Source organism: Hypanus sabinus, chromosome 7, assembly GCF_030144855.1.
Source record: "Hypanus sabinus isolate sHypSab1 chromosome 7, sHypSab1.hap1, whole genome shotgun sequence".
Classification (NCBI taxonomy): Eukaryota; Metazoa; Chordata; class Chondrichthyes; order Myliobatiformes; family Dasyatidae; genus Hypanus; species Hypanus sabinus.
Genome location: NC_082712.1, coordinates 63,598,480 through 63,616,084, shown reverse-complemented (window position 1 = coordinate 63,616,084; position 17,605 = coordinate 63,598,480). Strand labels below are relative to the sequence as shown.

Sequence of the window (17,605 nt, the reverse complement as noted above, 5' to 3'; positions counted from 1 at the left end):
TTTCATAAGGTATGCTGGCAGTATTAAACCTGATTTTGATTCTGATGTCCTAATGCCAAGATCTCAGCCTAGAACACCGACCATTCCGTTGCCTCCCTGGTTACTGCTGGATCCACTGGGTATTTCCAGCAGCTTGTTTCCAGATTCCTGCATTTCCATGTTTGTGCACTGAGGGCCACCCAAATATAACCAAATGTTGGCCATTGGTGCTTTCCTTGTGTTCCCTGATGGTGGGACCACTGTAGCAAGGCTGCAGCGTGAGGTCTGGAAACCGGCTTTGTCAGCCTGGCAGCGGTGGTCAGGGTATCAGCCATTCCAGGAGTCTTCCTTCAGGCCAGGACTGTGTGCATCTTTGTCCCTGTACTTAGCAATAATCTATAGCACTGGGAGAGGTAACTCTCTGTCGTATGGGTAACAGTCAATGCAACAGTTACTAACGGCAACCTTGAAGGATCAGATAGAGTGTGGAAATATAATTGCTGACTTGCATCCAAGTGCTTAGTGTAGTGATCCTGACCCAGGAGTTTGATTTTCACTACAACAATTTAAATTCCAGCAATTCAATACATTTAAAATCTAATACAGTACTATTAATGGTTGCTGTGGAACAAATGAAATGTTGCAAAAACCTGTTTGGTTTGCTCATGCCCTTCAAGGAAGGAAATCTTAAGCACGTGATCCTGCGTATGTTGGATGCCCAGAATATTGCACTCAAAATGCTGGAGGAACTCAGCAGGTCAGGCAGCATCTATGGAGAGGGCTGAGACCCTTCATCGGGACTGGAAAGGAAGGGGGAAGAAGCTAGAATAAGGAAGTGGGTGGAGGGGAAGGAGTACAAGCTGCAAGGCAATGGGTGAGACAAGGTGAGGGAGGAGGAAGATAGGAGGGATGAAGAAACCTACTGCTTTTACACTCTGTCTGTCTGCTCTGTTTGCATCTCCAGAAGCAAAGTGAACTTAGCTGCCTCTGAAGTGCTCCAGCAAACTTTTCAAGGCTGATTAGGTGCGAACAATAAGTGCTGCTCTTGTGAATGAATGAAGTTGTCCTTGTGAGCTGTTGAACAAGAGAACAGAATCAACAGCATTCATCACACCCTCAGAAAAAACAAGATTCATATTTGGTTTTCATTGAGTATGAAATGGGAACTTGCATTTATACAGTGCCTTTCATGACCTTCAAATTCTCAAGGGATTAAGTAGTTTTAAAATGTGATCAAGATTTTGACTATACTTTGAAAGTACTTTTGCTTTGCTGTGTGTACAGCCAGTGTACACACAGTAAGGTTCTCCTTTTAATTAATCTTTACCCTTGGCTAAACATACCATTTAGATGTTATGTAACAATGGGACATGTGATTGTTCCTATGTTTGAATTGCTAGCTGGTATTTGAGAGCAGATAGGTGTGTGATTAAGAGTTCTGATAACACCAGTTATCTTTGTTGGCTAATGAGAAAGAGCCAGTCAGCCTGGTGCCTTACCTCCCGTAAGTAGCAAATCAAAACTACTAATGCTGGAAATTTGATAGGTAAGCAGAAAAGCAAGAAATACCAAGAAGGTTGGGCAACATCTGTAGATTGAGGAACTGAGTTATTGGTTAGTTTGCAGATCCTTCTAACTTGAAATGTTTGCTCCGTTTTGCTTTCCATGAATACCTCCTAATCTGCTGAGTCTTTCTGGCAGTTTCTGTTTATATTTTGCCAAATCCTGATTTGTTCACTTAATAAACAGAACTCTTGCACAAACTAATGCAATGCTGCATGATGATAGAAGGGATAGTTCTTCAGAAAAATGAGTCAAGGATGTTATGAAATATGTGTAATCAAGCAGGTGAAGTCCTCCTAAGCCAACCAGTGGTGTAGTGGTATCCATACTGGACTTCAAGGCGAGTGGTCCCAGGTTCAAATCCAGCCGGCTCCTTGCACGTTTTCCATCCATGCTGGGTTGAGCATTGAGCTAGCTACTCAGCCTTGTAAAAATAAATGCTAAAGAAATGGCAAAGGGGCTGCCTGATGTGCCACAAGACACAGAAAGGAACTCAACAACAAATTCCCCCCAGGTGCAATTGCCACCTTTTGTCCTGGCACACACTCACCTTTGCTGGATAAGGAAGTCCTATCCTACAGCTTCCCTCTGCATAGTCTGGATGGTGACTGGGTCACAGGTGGCATAGACCACATCACTATCAAAACATTACCATGACCCTTGACAGGGCTTTGTTAGTGATTATACAATGATCCAGTTGACTTGGCGACAGTCTCAACACTGCTTGACCAATCCTACAGTGACAAGTTTTGGTTGCTTAGAAACTCGCATGCAAATTAATTCAACCGGTGCACTATAATTAGCACCATGTTGCAAGAAATTTGCTTAAAGTCTTGCAGATTCCTGTATCTGTACCTTCCCAGGGAGTTGTGGAGAAGCTTTTTGCAGTCTCCCATTCTGGCTCCCCTGTTACCCCTTCTCTTCTCCTCACCTTCCTAATACCTCTCTCTGGTTTCCTTACCCCTTCTATTTCTCCCATGATCCACTCTTCTCTCCTATCAGATTCCTTCTACAGTCCTTTTCTCTACCTTTTCCACCTATCACCTGTTAGTTTCATTTTATCTCCTCCGTCACCCACCCACCGTTCCCCTCATCCGGTCTCACCTATCACCTGTCAGCTTGCACTCCTTCTCCTCCGCTACATTCTTACTCTGGCATCCCCCTCCATCTTTTTCAGTCTGATAAGGGTCTCGGCCTGAATTGTTGACTGCTTATTCCTGCAGAGTTTCTCCAACATTTTGTGTATGCTCCTCTGGATTTCCAGCATCTCTTGTATGGAAAAGCACTGTTTGTAGGATCTGGGTATCAGTCTCAAAGCCAGAATTCACTGGCCATTCCAAACTGCCTTCCTTGTGGGAACTTGGGATGGGCTATAATTGCAGGCTGTTTGAATTGCTGCTGTCTATGAAGTGGAGACACAGTCGTGGTAGTGTTGTGTAAGGAGATCCAGGATTTTGATCCATCAAAGGAAAATTGACATAGAAGCACGTAACATTAGAAACAGAAGGAGACTATTTATCGCTCTGACCCTGCACAACAGATCATGGCAAACCTGTGAGCTGTCTCTACTCATCCATCCTACTCCATTTTCACTTCCCCTGCAGTTAACAAAAACATCTCAACTTTGCATTTAACACCCTTTCTTGACTTGGCATTGACCTGACTAGAGATGTACCACTTCAAAACTGAGTTGCAGTTAACAGTGATTCAATTATTCAAAGTACATTTATTATCAAAGTATGCCTGCAGTATACAGCCCTGAGATTCGTCGTCCCATAGACAGCCACAAACCACAGAACCTGTTAAAAGAAAAGCATCAAATCCCATCCCCGCATGCAAAATAAAGAACAATTCACACAAACAGCAAAGAAGAAAAACAAAAGAGCAAAAAACACAGAATGGAAAAGAAACGTTAATGGAAAGAGTTCAGGCATATTCTGGCATGGATAAAGCAGTGGCTGGCTGGCAGGAGGCAAAGAGTGGGAATGAAAGGAGCCTTTTCTGGTTGGCCGCTGGTGACTAGTGGTGTAACACATGGGTCTGTGTTGGGACAGCTTCTTTTTATGTTATATGTCAATGATTTGGATGATGGAATTGACAACTTTGTTGCAAAGTTTTTGCATGATACAAAGATAGGTAGAGGGGCAGGTAGTTCTGAGGAAGTGGAGAGGCTGCAGAAGGACTTGGATTAGGAGAATTGGCAAAGAAGCGGCAGATGAAATACAGTGTTGGGAAGTGTATGGCCATGCACTTAGGTAGAGGAAATGAAAGGGTAGACTATTTTCTAAATGTAGAGAAAATTCAAAAATCTAATGAGCAAAGTGACTTTGGAGTCCTTGTGCAGGATTCTCTAAAGGTTAAATTGCAGGTTGAGTTGGTGGTGAGGAAGGTAAATACAATGTTAGCATTCATTTTAAGAGGACTAGAATATACAGACAAGGATGTAATGTTGAGGCTTTATAAAGCCCTGGTGAGGCCTCACTTGGAGTATTGTGAGCAGTTCTGTGCCCCTTTATCAGGAGAGGGTTCAAAAGAGGTTCACAAAAATGATTCCAGAATTGAATGGCTTGTCGTAAGAAGAGCATATGATGGCCCTGAGCCTGTATCCACTAGAATTCAGAAAAATGAGGGGTAACGTAATTGAAACCTATTGAATGTGAAAGGTCTTGATAGAGTGGATGTGGAGAGGAGGTTTCCTGTAGTGGTAGCCTCAGGGTAGAGGAATGTCCATTTAGAACAGAGATGAGGAGGAATTTCTTTAGCCAGAGGGTGGTGAATCTGTGGAACTCATTGCCAGAGACAGCAGAAGAGGCCAAGTGATTTGATGTATTTAACGTGGAGGTTGGTAGGTTCTTGATTAGTTAGAGCATCAAAGGTTATGGGGAGAATGCAGGAGAATGGGGTTGAGAAAGATAACAAATCAGCCATGATAAAATGGCAGAGAAGACCCAAATGGCCCAATGGCCTAATTCTGCTCCTATGTCTTATGGACACTTCAATAATCTTCATTTAGTGGGATAGAAGCTGTCTTTGACCCTGGATTATGTGCTTTCAGGCTTTTATATCTTTTGCCTAAAGGGAGGGAGAGAAGAGAGGATACCTAGGGATGTGTGAGCTTTTTGATTATGTTGGCATCTTTACTGAGACAGCAAGATCAGTCATTCAGGAGAACATTATGTAGAGATTTAGGAAGTCTTCTGCAAATAGCAGTCAAATTCTTTCCCCTTGATCCCAAGCCTTCAGCTTACCCTAAACCCTCTGTCTTCCATTAAGATGTTTCTTCCAAAATTACTCCCCTATTGGTCTTTAGGTGATCTGCCTTAACATCATCATATCACATTTTGTTTGCTGACCCTTCTGTGAAATGGCCTGAGACATTCTAACACATGAAGGGATTATATCAAAGTAATTTGTTCTTTCCTAATCCCGGCCTTACTTGGGTTTAACAGAATGCAGTGGATTTTGTGTAAAATGGTATTTTTAGACATCACATGAGTTGCATTCAGTGCTGGTTATTCACTCTGTTTCTGTCACTGTAATTATTTTGTTTGTACAGGCTCATCAAACAATGTGCAGACAATGACGGTTTTGGGACTGGGTTCTTTGGGAATGGTTGGATTCATTCTGCTTCTCGGCTATTCCATGGCGTGGTAGGTAAAGGCATTCCATCGGAGCCAATGTCAGCTGGTTTGGACTCTGCCTTTTCTTGCCTGTTGCTTTTGATATTGTTAAAGCGGATTACAGCAATGCATTCTTGTCTTCCCATCTTTTGTGCTGCTCCATTTCCTATGGTGAGCCAGTTCCACATTCAAAGTTTATTACCAGAGTACACACATGTCTCCACATGCAACTCTTCTTTTACTGTGGGCATACTGAGCAAATCTATAGAACAGTAAGTGTACACGGGATCTGTAAACAAACTGTGTAACTGCAGATGATAAATCTGTGAGATCACTTACCTAGAAAGGCTTCTGTCCAATGTATGGACGTCAGATCTCTTCCTGTACTCACCCCTCTTTATCACTTGTAACCTACGGGAACGTGAACACCCTGCAAAACTGCTATGCCTGTCCAGCCTCTGCCTCTTTGCTGTTGTTTGCCCTGCCTCCATCAACCTGAATTTCCTTCTCCACTTCCCCTTAGTCTAAATACTTTACTGAGCATTTGTTTTTGCTCTCTCCCCCTCTCCCTCTCCTACCACCTTTGAGGTCCTCAACTGCTTTCCTAACTCCCTGTAGTCTTTTTTCAGGACCTCCTCCCTTTTCCTATCTATGTCGTTGGTACCAATATGTACCACGACCTCTGGCTGTTCTCCTTCCCACTTCAAGATATCGTGGACGCCATCAGAAACATCCTGGACCTGGCACCTGGGAGGCAAATACCATCCGCATTTCTTTCCTGCATCTATAGAATCACCTATCTGACCCCTAACTATAGAGTCCCCTATCACTGCTGCCATCCTGTTCCTTTCCCTATCCATCTGAGTCACAGGGCCAGACTCTGTGCCAGAGGCACGGCCACTGTTGATCCTTTCCCTTCTCCAGCTTGGTATCACTTTCGCCAATCACCTTTCCAGCTCTTAGCTTCATCTCACCCCCTCCGGTCTTCTCCTATCATTTCGCATTTCTCCCTCCCCCCACTACTTTCAAATCTCTTACTATCTTTCCTTTCAATTAGTCCTGACGAAGGGTCTCGGCCCAAAACATCAACAGTGCTTCTCCTTATAGATGCTGTCTGATCTGCTGTGTCCCACCAGCATTTTGTGTGTGTTGTTCCCTGAATTATCTAAGGGGGTTTCTTCTTTGTGTTACCGCGTGTGTTAATCAAAATGGCTTCTTTGTTTGTTAAAAGTAAAAATGCTTCTTTGTTATGCTAACTGGTGAGAGAGTGCTTTCTCTCGCAGGCTTGTTTGGGTTATAATTACTGATAACGAGAATTGTATTCGTTTGTTAACCAATTGGGATAGAGGTTATTCTTTCTTGTGTGTCTGTAAGCTAGTGCGGACTTTGGGGGAGACGGCGCGAGGAGTTTAGAGGGAGAAGGCGCGATGTTGTAAGCTGGGTGATGTAACAGACCCTGAGCAGGGGGTCCCAGGGCCAGGGTTTTTGGCGAGGAGAGGAGACGAGGACAGATTCGTGTGGGGCATCTGGTCGACCACCATTGTTGGTCCCAGGCGGCGGGTCGAGGAGGTCGGATGGGATCGAATGGTGGCAAGAAGACTTCGTTAACTGAGCTCCAACGGTTGTGCACGAAGTGGCTGGACTTTGATAAGTTTGGCGCCTTTTACTTATCCTTTTATATTGTATCTCTATTAAGTACATAGCTCCAGTAAGATCTACAAAGTGTAATCATTCAATCACATATGGTGTACTGTCTGTTATTTGGCATGGTGGGGACATCACACAGAGTCTACACAAGCTGACTACCCAGTTTGGCGGGGCTGAAGGCTGCTCCCCCAGACGGAAGCGAGCCGAGTGAGCCTGAGGCGAGCCAGGGGGTTACATTTAGAAATACTCAGCAGGTTTAGACAAAAGAATGTGGTAGATGTGAAATGCAGAGCAGGAGGACATATCTGGCAGTTCAGTCTGAGCATCTCCTCCACTCCCAGAGGGGGTAAAAGGGAAGGATATAAAAAATAAACTAATATTACAGGTAGATAATGCATACTCCCATATTCCTTAGTCTAGGTTCTTTAGTCTAAGTTCTCACTCACTAACTGTTCCCAGTCTTACATTGACCAGATAACCTTGTTTTCAGGTTTTTCCCAAGGCCACTCCAGGTTTATACAATCAGATGTATATCTCATTCATCCTCCCTGTAATTTAACAAGCCTTTTTGTTCTCCATTTAAGTTCTGAAGATTATTAGCTCAATTTCACTTCCCACAGATGTGACCAGATCAGTTGAATATTCCAGCACTTCCTGCTTTTGTTTAGGATTTCCTGCATCTGCAGTTTTTTTATGATTATCAGATGGTCTGCTCTTCATCACAATGATGTCTGTGACATACAAACATGAGTTACGGACAGGAATAGGGTATTCGTGCATCTGTATGTTCATAGATTATACTGCTGTCTTCCCCAGTAACCTTCCACCCTCTCACACTGTAAGGATCTATCCATCTATCTCACCTGAAAAGATAATCAAAGCCTCAGCTTTCCCAGCCCTTTGAAGAGCGAATTCTTCTGAGAAAAGAAATCTCCTTGTCCTCATGTGCATGAACAACTTCTTATTTTCAAATAGTGATGCCTTTATTCTGGATTCTCCAACAGAAGGAAACATGCTTTTCACTTAGTAAACACAAAGTACACTGCAGATGCTGTGGTCAAATCAAGGCGTACAAACAAGCTGGAGGAACTCAGCAGGTCGGGCAGCAACTGTGGAAACGAGCAGTCAACGTTTCGGGCCGAGACCCTTCATCCTGACCAAGGGTCTCATTCCGAAACGGTGACTGCTTGCTTCCATGGATGCTGCCCGACCTGCTGAGTTCCTCCAGCTTGTTTGTACATGTTGCTTTTCACCTGCACTCTGTGAAGGCCCCTCAGGATCTTAACTGTTTCGATCAAGTCTCCCCTCACTCTCTTCGGAACTGCAGCAGAAACAAATCTAGCCTCTGCTTTCTTACCAACTCAGCCATTCCAATTCCTGTCTCGTAAACCCTCCCTGAACTGCCTTCCACACGAGTAAGCTTGCTGCGTTGCACCTCAAGGTATCCTGCATTAGAGCACCTACCTCTTCTTTGGCTGCAAAGGTTTTGGAGATGTTGAAAAATGATGTGAAAGGTGCTATGGAAGTTCAAGCAAGTACACATGCAGGAAGTTAACTTTTACAGTTCAGAAACAACACTAAAAGCAGGTGCTTTATTATTTGCATATTAGTGAATGTACATGTCCTGAGACTGTGCTGAGTGATTACTGGAAGGACAGTAGTCTCTATGCATTTTCCTGCTGTTTCCCTAACCACCCTATACATCACAGCATGTGATGCATTCATCCCCATTTGATAAAAATAACATTAGCAGGCCTGTGAATGTTGTTTCTCTGGAAAAATAAATTGGCTCTTGATGGGAGACGGGATACCTGGCCTGCACAGTTAAGTCAGACACTGAAGATGATTAAATAAACTGAGAGTTATTTCCCCTCCTGTCCATTATTTTCTTATAAGCACCTTCCTGAATAATTAGAAATAAATATAATACCTTAAGTGCTATTATCGATTCCTTTTGCTAAAGTACTCTCCATCACCACTCCCAGTAGTACATACCTTGTCCAGGTATCGGTAATAGAAACTTTCTGGATCCTGATGAGGTCTGTACATATTTTGGGACACATGGCACATAAAACTGAGAGGGAGATGAGAAATAACTTCATTTATTTTTGCTTACAGGGGTTTCAAGACAGGATAATAGCAGAGATGCCGAATATCACATGTAAGTAAGAAAATCAAAATCTTAAGACCATAAGGCATAGGAGCAGAATTAGGCCATTCATTTCGAGTCTGTTTCACCATTTGATCATGGCTGATTTATTAGCCCTCAACTACATTCTGCTGTTTTCTCTCTGTAACCTTTGATGTCCTTGATAATCAGGAGCCAAATCAAACTCCGCTTTAAGTATTATGTAATGATTTGGCCTCTGCATCCGTCTGTGGCAATGAATTCCACAGATTCACAACCTCTGGTTACAGGAATTCCTTCTTATCTGTTGTATGCTCATGAATGCTGATCCTGTGCCCTCTGGTGTTGACTGAAAATGCCCCCTTCCCACCCTCTTCACATTCACTCCGTCTACAGTAGCTATTTCAGAATTCGATAGATTTCAATGAGATTTCCCTTCATTCTTCTAAACTCCAGTGAGTACAGGCCCAGAGCCATCAAACACTCCTCCTTCATTAACCCTTTCATTCCCAGGATCATTCTCTTGAACCTCCTCTGGACCCTCTCCAACACCGGCACACCCTTTCGTTAATAAAAAGACCAAAACTGCTCACAGTACTCCAAGTGCAGTCTTACCGATGCCTTATAAAGCCTCAGCATTACATTCTTGCTTTTATATTTCAGTCTTCTTGAAATTAATGTTAACATTGCTTTTGCTTTCCTTACTACGAACTTAAACCGCACTAGGACTCTCAAGTCTCTTTGCACCTCTGATTTCTAAATTTGCCCCCCATTTAGAAAATAGTCGACACTTTAACTACTTCTACCTAAGTGCATGACCATATACTTTTTAATACTGTTTTCCATCTCCTTTGCCCATTCTTCTAATCTGTTCAAGATCTTCTGAAGACACCCTGTTTCCATGTCACTGCTTGCCCTTCCGCTTACCTTTGTATTTTATGCTATCAAGATAATTTCCTTGCATAAAGTTGAGGATATCATGAAGCGCCCTGTGGAAATTCTGATGTTTTGTGTGATATGTACCCGAGTTGAGATCAGTGGTACAGTATGCTGCAAAGCCTGCAATGTGACTTTCGTGTAGTTATTTATACATTTTATTTATTTATTGGGAGATGCAGCAGAGTAACAGGTCCTTCCAGCACAATGAACCCACACCACACAGTTACAGCTGTGTGTTCATTAACCTAGTAACACGTGCATCTTTGGAATGTGGGAGGAAACTGGACCACCTGGAGAATGTACAAACTCCTTACAGAGGCAGAATGGAATCCATGTCACAGGTGCAGTCAGGGACACTTCTATGCACTAGTTATGTGTTCAAAGCCCTGTTAGTAATACCACAGTCCACAAGCTCACCCATGTGGAATGAGGGAATGTGACACTGTCAGAGGTCCCAGGATTTCGGTGAGTTTCTGTCTAGCCTGTAAGGTGAAGCTGGGAGACCCTAATGCACTGTTTTGAAGAGGAGACTGAGGGATCCCTGACAACATTGATCTCTCAATAAATCTATCAAGTGAAGCAAATTAATAGTTCATTACCACATTGTTATTAGTAGGCATTTGGTTGGGGCAACATGGTTGCTGCTTCTCCACCACGGAGGCTATACCTCAAAGTATTTCATTAGTTGTTAAGGTCTTTGGAGCTCCCCAAAGGTGTGTAAAGTATTTTAAAAATACATTTTTCCCATCTCTTCAAGATATTTAAACTTTTAAAAATATCCTATCTTCTGGGAATTGAGGACCTGAACTATTGGGAAAGACTGAATAGGTTAGGACTTTATTCCCTTAAGAATGAGGAGAGATTTGATAGAGGTATACAAAATTATGAGGGGTATAGATAGGGTAAAAGCAAGCAGACTTTTTCCACTGAGGTTGGGTGAGATTAGAACTAAAGTCACAAGCACTTAAAGGGAGCATGATGTGGGGGGGGGGGGGATTGGGGAAGATCTTCTTCTCCCGGAGAGTGGTGAGAATGTAGATCACAAAGTACACTGTAGATGCTGTGGTCAAATAACATGTACAAACAAGCTGGATGAACTCAGCAGGCCAGGCAGCATCCGTTGAAAGGAACAGTCAATGTTGCGGGCCGAGACCCTTCATCAGGACTGAAGAAGGAGGGGGCAGGGGCCCCATAAAGAAAGTGGGGGGAGGGTGGAAGGTGCCAGGTGAAAAACCAATCAGAAGAAAGATCAAGGGGTGTGGGAGGGGAAGCTGGGGGCCCCTGCCCCCTCCTTCTTTAGTCCTGACGAAGGGTCTCAGCCCAAAACGTTGACTGCTTATTTCAACGGATGCTGCCCGACCTGCTGAGTTCATCCAGCTTGTTTGTACGTGTTAGAATGTAGATCAAGCTGCCAGTAAAAGTGGTAAAAGCGAGCTTGAGGAGTTTGGATAAGTACATGGATGGAAGGAGTATGGAGGACTGTGGTTCGGGTGCAAGTTGATGGGACTAGGAAGAGTAATAGTTTGGAACAGACTGGATGGGCCAAAGGGTCCATTTCTGTGGCGACGTTCTGTATGACTCTGACAACTGAATAACCTCCTGAACTAGGTTGCAGTCTGTATGGATTAGCTTCTGTTGCCCTGATCCACTGCTGTCCATGATTCCATGAACGGCTTTAGAAATGGGTAAGTGTCCTTTCAGGGAATTGGTTCAGGTGTCGGGGAAAGGAATAGAGGGTATTGTGTAATATAACACAGGTAAAATAAGTTAGGTGCTTGATTCTCAGCACAGTCCTGTTAGATTTAATAGCTGACCCTTTGCTGTAAAGTTTAAACAATGTAAATATAGTTTAAAAGACATTGGAAGGAATGTGGAAAATCGTTAATTAGGATGTGCAAGCTGGTCTGAACTTTTATTTTGTTCCCCTAATCATTGCCAGTTAGTTTCTAAAGGTGTATTTATATTTTTCACAAAATTGTACTCAATTATTGGTAGTTTTTGGACAAGCTAGAATTGTAAGGCTCATATTTATTTGTATAATGTTTCTAAATAAAGTTAACTTAACTTCATTCCAGAGTCTTGAGAACAAAATCTAATCAGATAATCAGGGCAGAACTGAGAGACCATACATGGTTGGAAGTGTTGACTGTTTGAAGAGATCTTACACTGAAGCCTCGACTGTCCTCCCAACTGCATGTGAAAGAGACCACTGCAATATTCCAAGGAGCAAGGGAATTCTCAGCTTCAACCAAAGCTTCAAATCAGATGATCTAGTTGTTGACACAAGAGATTTGGTAGGTGCTGGAAATCCAGAACAACACACACAAACTGATGGAGAAACTCGCTAAGTTAGGCAGCACCTATGGAGAGGAATAAACATTTGACGTTTTGGACCGAGACCCTTCATCAGAACTGGAAAGAGGGAAGAAGCCAAAATAAGAAGGTGGGGGAGGGGAAGCTGCACATCCTGTCTGAGGTGGTTGAAACCAGGTGAGGGGGAAGGTAGGTGAGTGAGGGAGGAAAGGTGAAGTGAGAAGTTGGCAGGTGATAGATGGAAAAGGTAAAGGGTTGAAGAAGAAATCTGATAGGAGAGGAGAGTGGACCATGGGAGAATGGGAAGGAGGAGGGACATCAGGGGAAGGTGATAGGTAGGTGAGGAGTCAAGAGAGGGTAAGAGGGAAGACAAAAAAAGGAGGTGGTGGGGGGAGAGAAGAAATGACCAGAAGCTGGAGAAATCAATGTTCATGCCTTGAGGTTGGAGGTTACCCAGACAGAATATGAGGTGTTGCTGAGACCAGCCTCAGCGTGGCAATAGAAGAGCCCTTGGATTGACATGTCAAAATGGAAATCCAAAGTGGAATTAAAATCAGTGGCCACTGGGAAAGTCCACATTTTGTGGTGAACAGAGTAAAGGTGCTTGACGAAACGGTTCCCCAATCTTCGTCAGGTCTTCAGGTAGAGGAGCACCGGATATGGTAGAAGACCCGACTGTCTTGCAGATGAAGTGTTGTCTCACCTGGAAGGTCTGTTTTGGGCCCGAGATGGTAGTGAGGGAGGAGGTGCAGAGCCAGGTGCAGCCCTTGTCCTGCTTGCAGGGACGTGGCTGAGGGCTACACCTAGTAGAGGAAGGGAAACAGAGTTCCTTGAAGATGAAGGACATCTTGTATGTTCTGGAATGGAAAGCCTCATCCTGAGAACAGGTGAGGTGGAGTTGGAGGAAATGAAAAAAAGGAAATAACATTTTTACAAGTGATAGAGTGGAAAGAGGTATAGTCAAGATATCTGTGAAAGTCAGTAGGTTTAGAAAAGATATCAGTAAATACCATATCTCTGTCTCCAGAGATACATTAGTTGTTACTTGTGTGAGCTGGCTATGTCCATTTCCTACTTTGCATCAATGACGACACTTCAAGAAGCATTAAGAGGGCTGTACAATGCTTTGTACATCTTTTACAAATAGGAGTTTTTGTTTTTTATATCATACCGTTACTGTTTTCCAACCTTGAATCACAAAAAGGCCTGACTCTGCTCCATCTTCCCAATGTGTTGGTCTTGCATTGGGTTTTCATGACTCTGTTTAAATTCAAGGTAGACATGAGGCGAAGAGTAACTATTAAACCTATAGGTGCGTACTGACAACTCTCTGACTTGAAGTGAGTTGAGGCAGCCTTGTGTCTATGTCTGGTTTCATAAATAATTGTCTGGATTGTGAAAATAATTTATTCAAAGAAAAGGAAGTATTTAAAGTGCAGAGGAAACTATCTTATTACCAAAGCTACAGCAGTTTTGCCCAATAAAAGTGAGGAAATCCTCTAGAAAACATATCAGTCTCACTGATATCGCAGAGCCTGCACTGGAAATATTGGATGCACTAGATGTCACCCAACCTGGAAGGACTGTTTGGGGCCCTGAATAGTGGTGAAGAAGGAGGTGTAAAGCAAAGTGTAGCAGTCGTCATGCTTGCAGGGTTAACTGTGAGAAGGGAGATCAGTGGGGAGGGATGAGCAGAGAGTCACACAGAGAGCGGTCCCTATGGAAAGCGGAGAATGGGGTGGGGGTATGGAAAGGTGTGTTTAGTGGTAGGATCCATTACAGATGGCAGACGCTATAGAGAATGATGTGTTGGAAACAAAGGCTTGTGGCGTGGTACATAAGACATAACCAGTTCCCTTCTAACACCTATCTGGCAGAACCGGTCTTCACCCTCAACAGTTTCTCTTTAGGCTCCTGCTACATTCTCCATTTCCAATGTGTAGCCGTTGACACCTGCATGAGCCTCTGGTATGTTTGCCTTTGCACTAGCTATGTGGAACATTCCATGTTCCAAGTTACACTGGTTTTGCTCACAAACTCTTCCTGCAGTTTATCAACAACTGCTTCCTGCAGTTGCTGACTTTGTCAATTTCTTCAACTTTGCCTCCGACTTCCACCCTGCCCACAAATTTACTTTGTTCATCCCTGAAACCCTCTCCTCTTTCTAGACCTCTCTTGTCTCCATCTCTAGGGACAGACTGTCTACTGATATCAATGATGAGCCTCCTGACTTTCACAGCCATCTTGACTACACCTTTGCTCACCCTGCCACTTGTCAAAAAAGCTATTTCCTTTTTCTCTATTCCTCTGTATCCACCATGTCTGTTCTCTGGATGAGGCTGTCCATTCCAGAACATCTGAGATGCCCTTCTTCCTCAAATAACCTTGTTTCCCTTCCTCTACTATCGATGCTGCCTGCAGCCAGGTTTCCTCCATGACCCAGACATCTGTCCTCATCCCAGCTCCCCAGTGCCATAACTGGGATAGAGTTCCCCTTGTCCTTACTTACCACCTGTTGAGTGTCCACATCCAGCACATCATTCTCCGTAACTTCTGCTGTCTTCAACAGGATCCTACCAAATCTTCTTCTCCCCATTTCCTCATTTTCTGTTTTCCGCACAGACCGCTCTCTGTGAGATCCCTTTTTCCACTCGTCCTTCCCCACTTATCTCTCTCCCTGCACTTATCCCTGCTAACTACACCTGCCCATTCACTTCCTCCCACGCCATGATTAGGGCCCCAAAAATTCCTTCCAAGTGAGGCGGCACTTGACTTACAAGTCCGTCAGAGTTGTCTATTTTATCCAGAGCTCTGGGATGCACCCTTCTCTACATCGGTGACACCCGGCGTAAATTCATTCCATCTGAGTTTCCCAGTAGACACCTACTTTAATTCTACTTCCCATCCCCATTCCGACATGAGTCTACACCATGATGAGGGCACCTTCAGGTCGCAGGAGCACACCTTATACTGCTTCTAGGTAGCCTCCAACCTGATAGCGTGAACAATCATTTTCCTAACTCCACCCCCCCCCACCTTCTGCTTTCCCATTCCCTGTTCTGGTCCCCGCTTACCTTTTCTCTTCTTCTTATCTGCCCATCACCTCCTTCTGGTTCACCTCCTCCTTCCCTTTCGGTCCTGGTCCACTCTGCTCTCCTGTCAGATTCATTCTTCAGCCTTTTACCTTCTCCACCTATCACCTCCTGCTTCTCACTTCATTCCCTCCTCTGGCACCCTCCCACCCGCCTTCCCCCTCACCTGGTTTCATGTAATACCAACAAGTCTGTACTCCTTCTTATCTTGACTTCTACCCCATTCCTTTCCAGCTCTGATGAAGGGTCTTGGCCCAAACTATCGACCACTTATTCCCTATCATAGGGTCTGCCAGACCTGCTGAGTTCCTCCACCATTTTTTGTGTGTTGCTCCAGATTTCCAGCAGAATCTCTTGTGCTTATGGTAAGATGGTGGCATGTTTGGATGCAGCAGCCTCTTGGGGACCAACCGAAGGTGCATTTTTCTTTGTTAAATGTGTTTTTTATGATTACGAGATGGTGCTGGGCTCCAAGAGCTTTGGGTGCTGTGGGCCTACCCCGTCCGTGAACTGCTCATTGATCGGAGGAACCGGCTGCCTGGGTGCAGACCATGTTGCTGTCTCCTACTCAAAGGCGTTGGAGTTGGTCGGTTTGAAGTGTACCAATGGGTAATGGTCTTGGACATTTTTCTTGCACTTGTTGGACATTGATAAGGTAAGATGCTGCAGGCCTGTTTTCCTTGTTGGGTGGCATGGCAGGCAGTGTGCCAGCTGTATGGTCTTGGTTACAGTGAGGACTAGGCCCTAAGCCACGGGCTTGCCTGCTGCTGCAGTCCAGGAGAGAGATGCTGGAGGTGGTGTAGTGTGACATCCGTGTTCGGTTGGGGGCTGGCCCTCTCCATTCGGTGCTGCCCTCCAGAGTTGATTGGTGGAATGACAGGCTGTTTTGCAGTGGCTGCGCACCACTGGTAATTGTACAATCGTAAGACATAGGAGCAGAATTAGGCCATTCAGCCCATCGAGTCTGTTCTGCCATTCCATCATGGCTGATCCTGGATCCTACTCAACTCCATACACCTACCTCCTCACCATATCCTTTGATGCCCTGACCAATCAGGAAATGATCAACTTCTATCTTAAATATACCCACGGATTTGGCCTTCACTGCAGTCTGTGGCAGAGCATTCCACAGATTTACTACTCTGGCTAAAAAAAACCCTCCTTACACCTGTTCTAAAAGCTTGCCCCTCAATTTTGAGACTGTGCCCTCTAGTTCTGGATACCCCCACCATAAGAAACATACTCTCCACATCCACCCTATCTAGCCTTCTCAACGTTCATTAGGTTTCAATGAGATCCCACAGGTACTTTGAAATTCGAATGAGCACAGGCCAAAAGCTGCCAAATGCTCCGCAAATGTTAACTCCTTCATTCCTGGAATCATCCTCATTAACTTTTCCTGGATTCACTCCAATGACAACACATCCTTTCTGAGAAATGGGGCCCAAAACTGTTGACAATACTCCAAGTGCAGCTCAACTAGTGTCTTATAAAGGCTCCGCATTATCTCCTTGCTTTTATATTCTATTCCCCTTGAAATAAATGCCAACATTGCACTTGCCTTCTTTATCACAGACACAACCTGTAAGTTAATCTTCTGGGAGTCTTGCATGAGGACTCCTAAGTCCCTCTGCACCTCTGATATTTGAACCCTCTCCTCATTTAGGTAATAGTCCATACTATTGTTCCTTTTACCAAAATGCAGAATCTTACATTTCCCAACACTGTATTCCATCTGCCCATTCTTTCAATTTGTTTAAGTCCTTCTGCAATCACATTGCTTCCTCACCCCTTCATCTATCTTTGCCAAAAAGCCATCAACTTCATTATCCAAATCATTGACAAATAACGTGAAAAGTAGCGGTCCCAATACTGACCACTGAGGAACACCACTAGTCACTGGCAGCCAACCAAAAAAGGCCCCTTTTATTTCCACTCGTTGCCTCCTGCCTGTCAGATATTCCTCTATCTATGCCAGTATCTTTCCTGTAACGCCATAGGATTTTATCTTGTTAAGCAGCCTCATATGTAGCGCCTTTCAAATGCCTTCTGAAAATCAAAGAAAGTAGCATCCACTGCCTCTCCTTTGTCTACCCTACTTGTTACTTCCTTGAAGAACTCCAACAGATTTGTCAGGCAAGATTTCTCTTTACAGAAAGCATGCTGACTTTGACTTCTTCTATCATTAGTCTCCAAGTACCTTGAAACCTCATCCTTAATAATAGACCAACACTTTCCCAACCACTGAGTTAGGGCTAATTGGCCTATAATTTCCTTTCTTTTGCCTTCCTCCCTTCTTAAAGAGTGGAATGACATTTGCAATC

General features: G+C 44.1%; 1 protein-coding gene across 1 annotated transcript in view; it reads left to right on the top strand.

The window, feature by feature from the left end:
• susd1 (sushi domain containing 1) overlaps nucleotides 1-12,358 on the top strand; it is a 155,655-nt gene extending 143,297 nt beyond the window's left edge. The window contains exons 20-22 of the mRNA XM_059973851.1: nucleotides 5,099-5,192; nucleotides 8,928-8,970; nucleotides 11,952-12,358. Coding sequence (XP_059829834.1) covers nucleotides 5,099-5,192; nucleotides 8,928-8,946 — 113 coding nt within the window. The 3' untranslated portion in view covers nucleotides 8,947-8,970; nucleotides 11,952-12,358. The remainder of the gene's footprint in view (nucleotides 1-5,098; nucleotides 5,193-8,927; nucleotides 8,971-11,951) is intronic.
• Nucleotides 12,359-17,605: the final 5,247 nt, after the last annotated feature.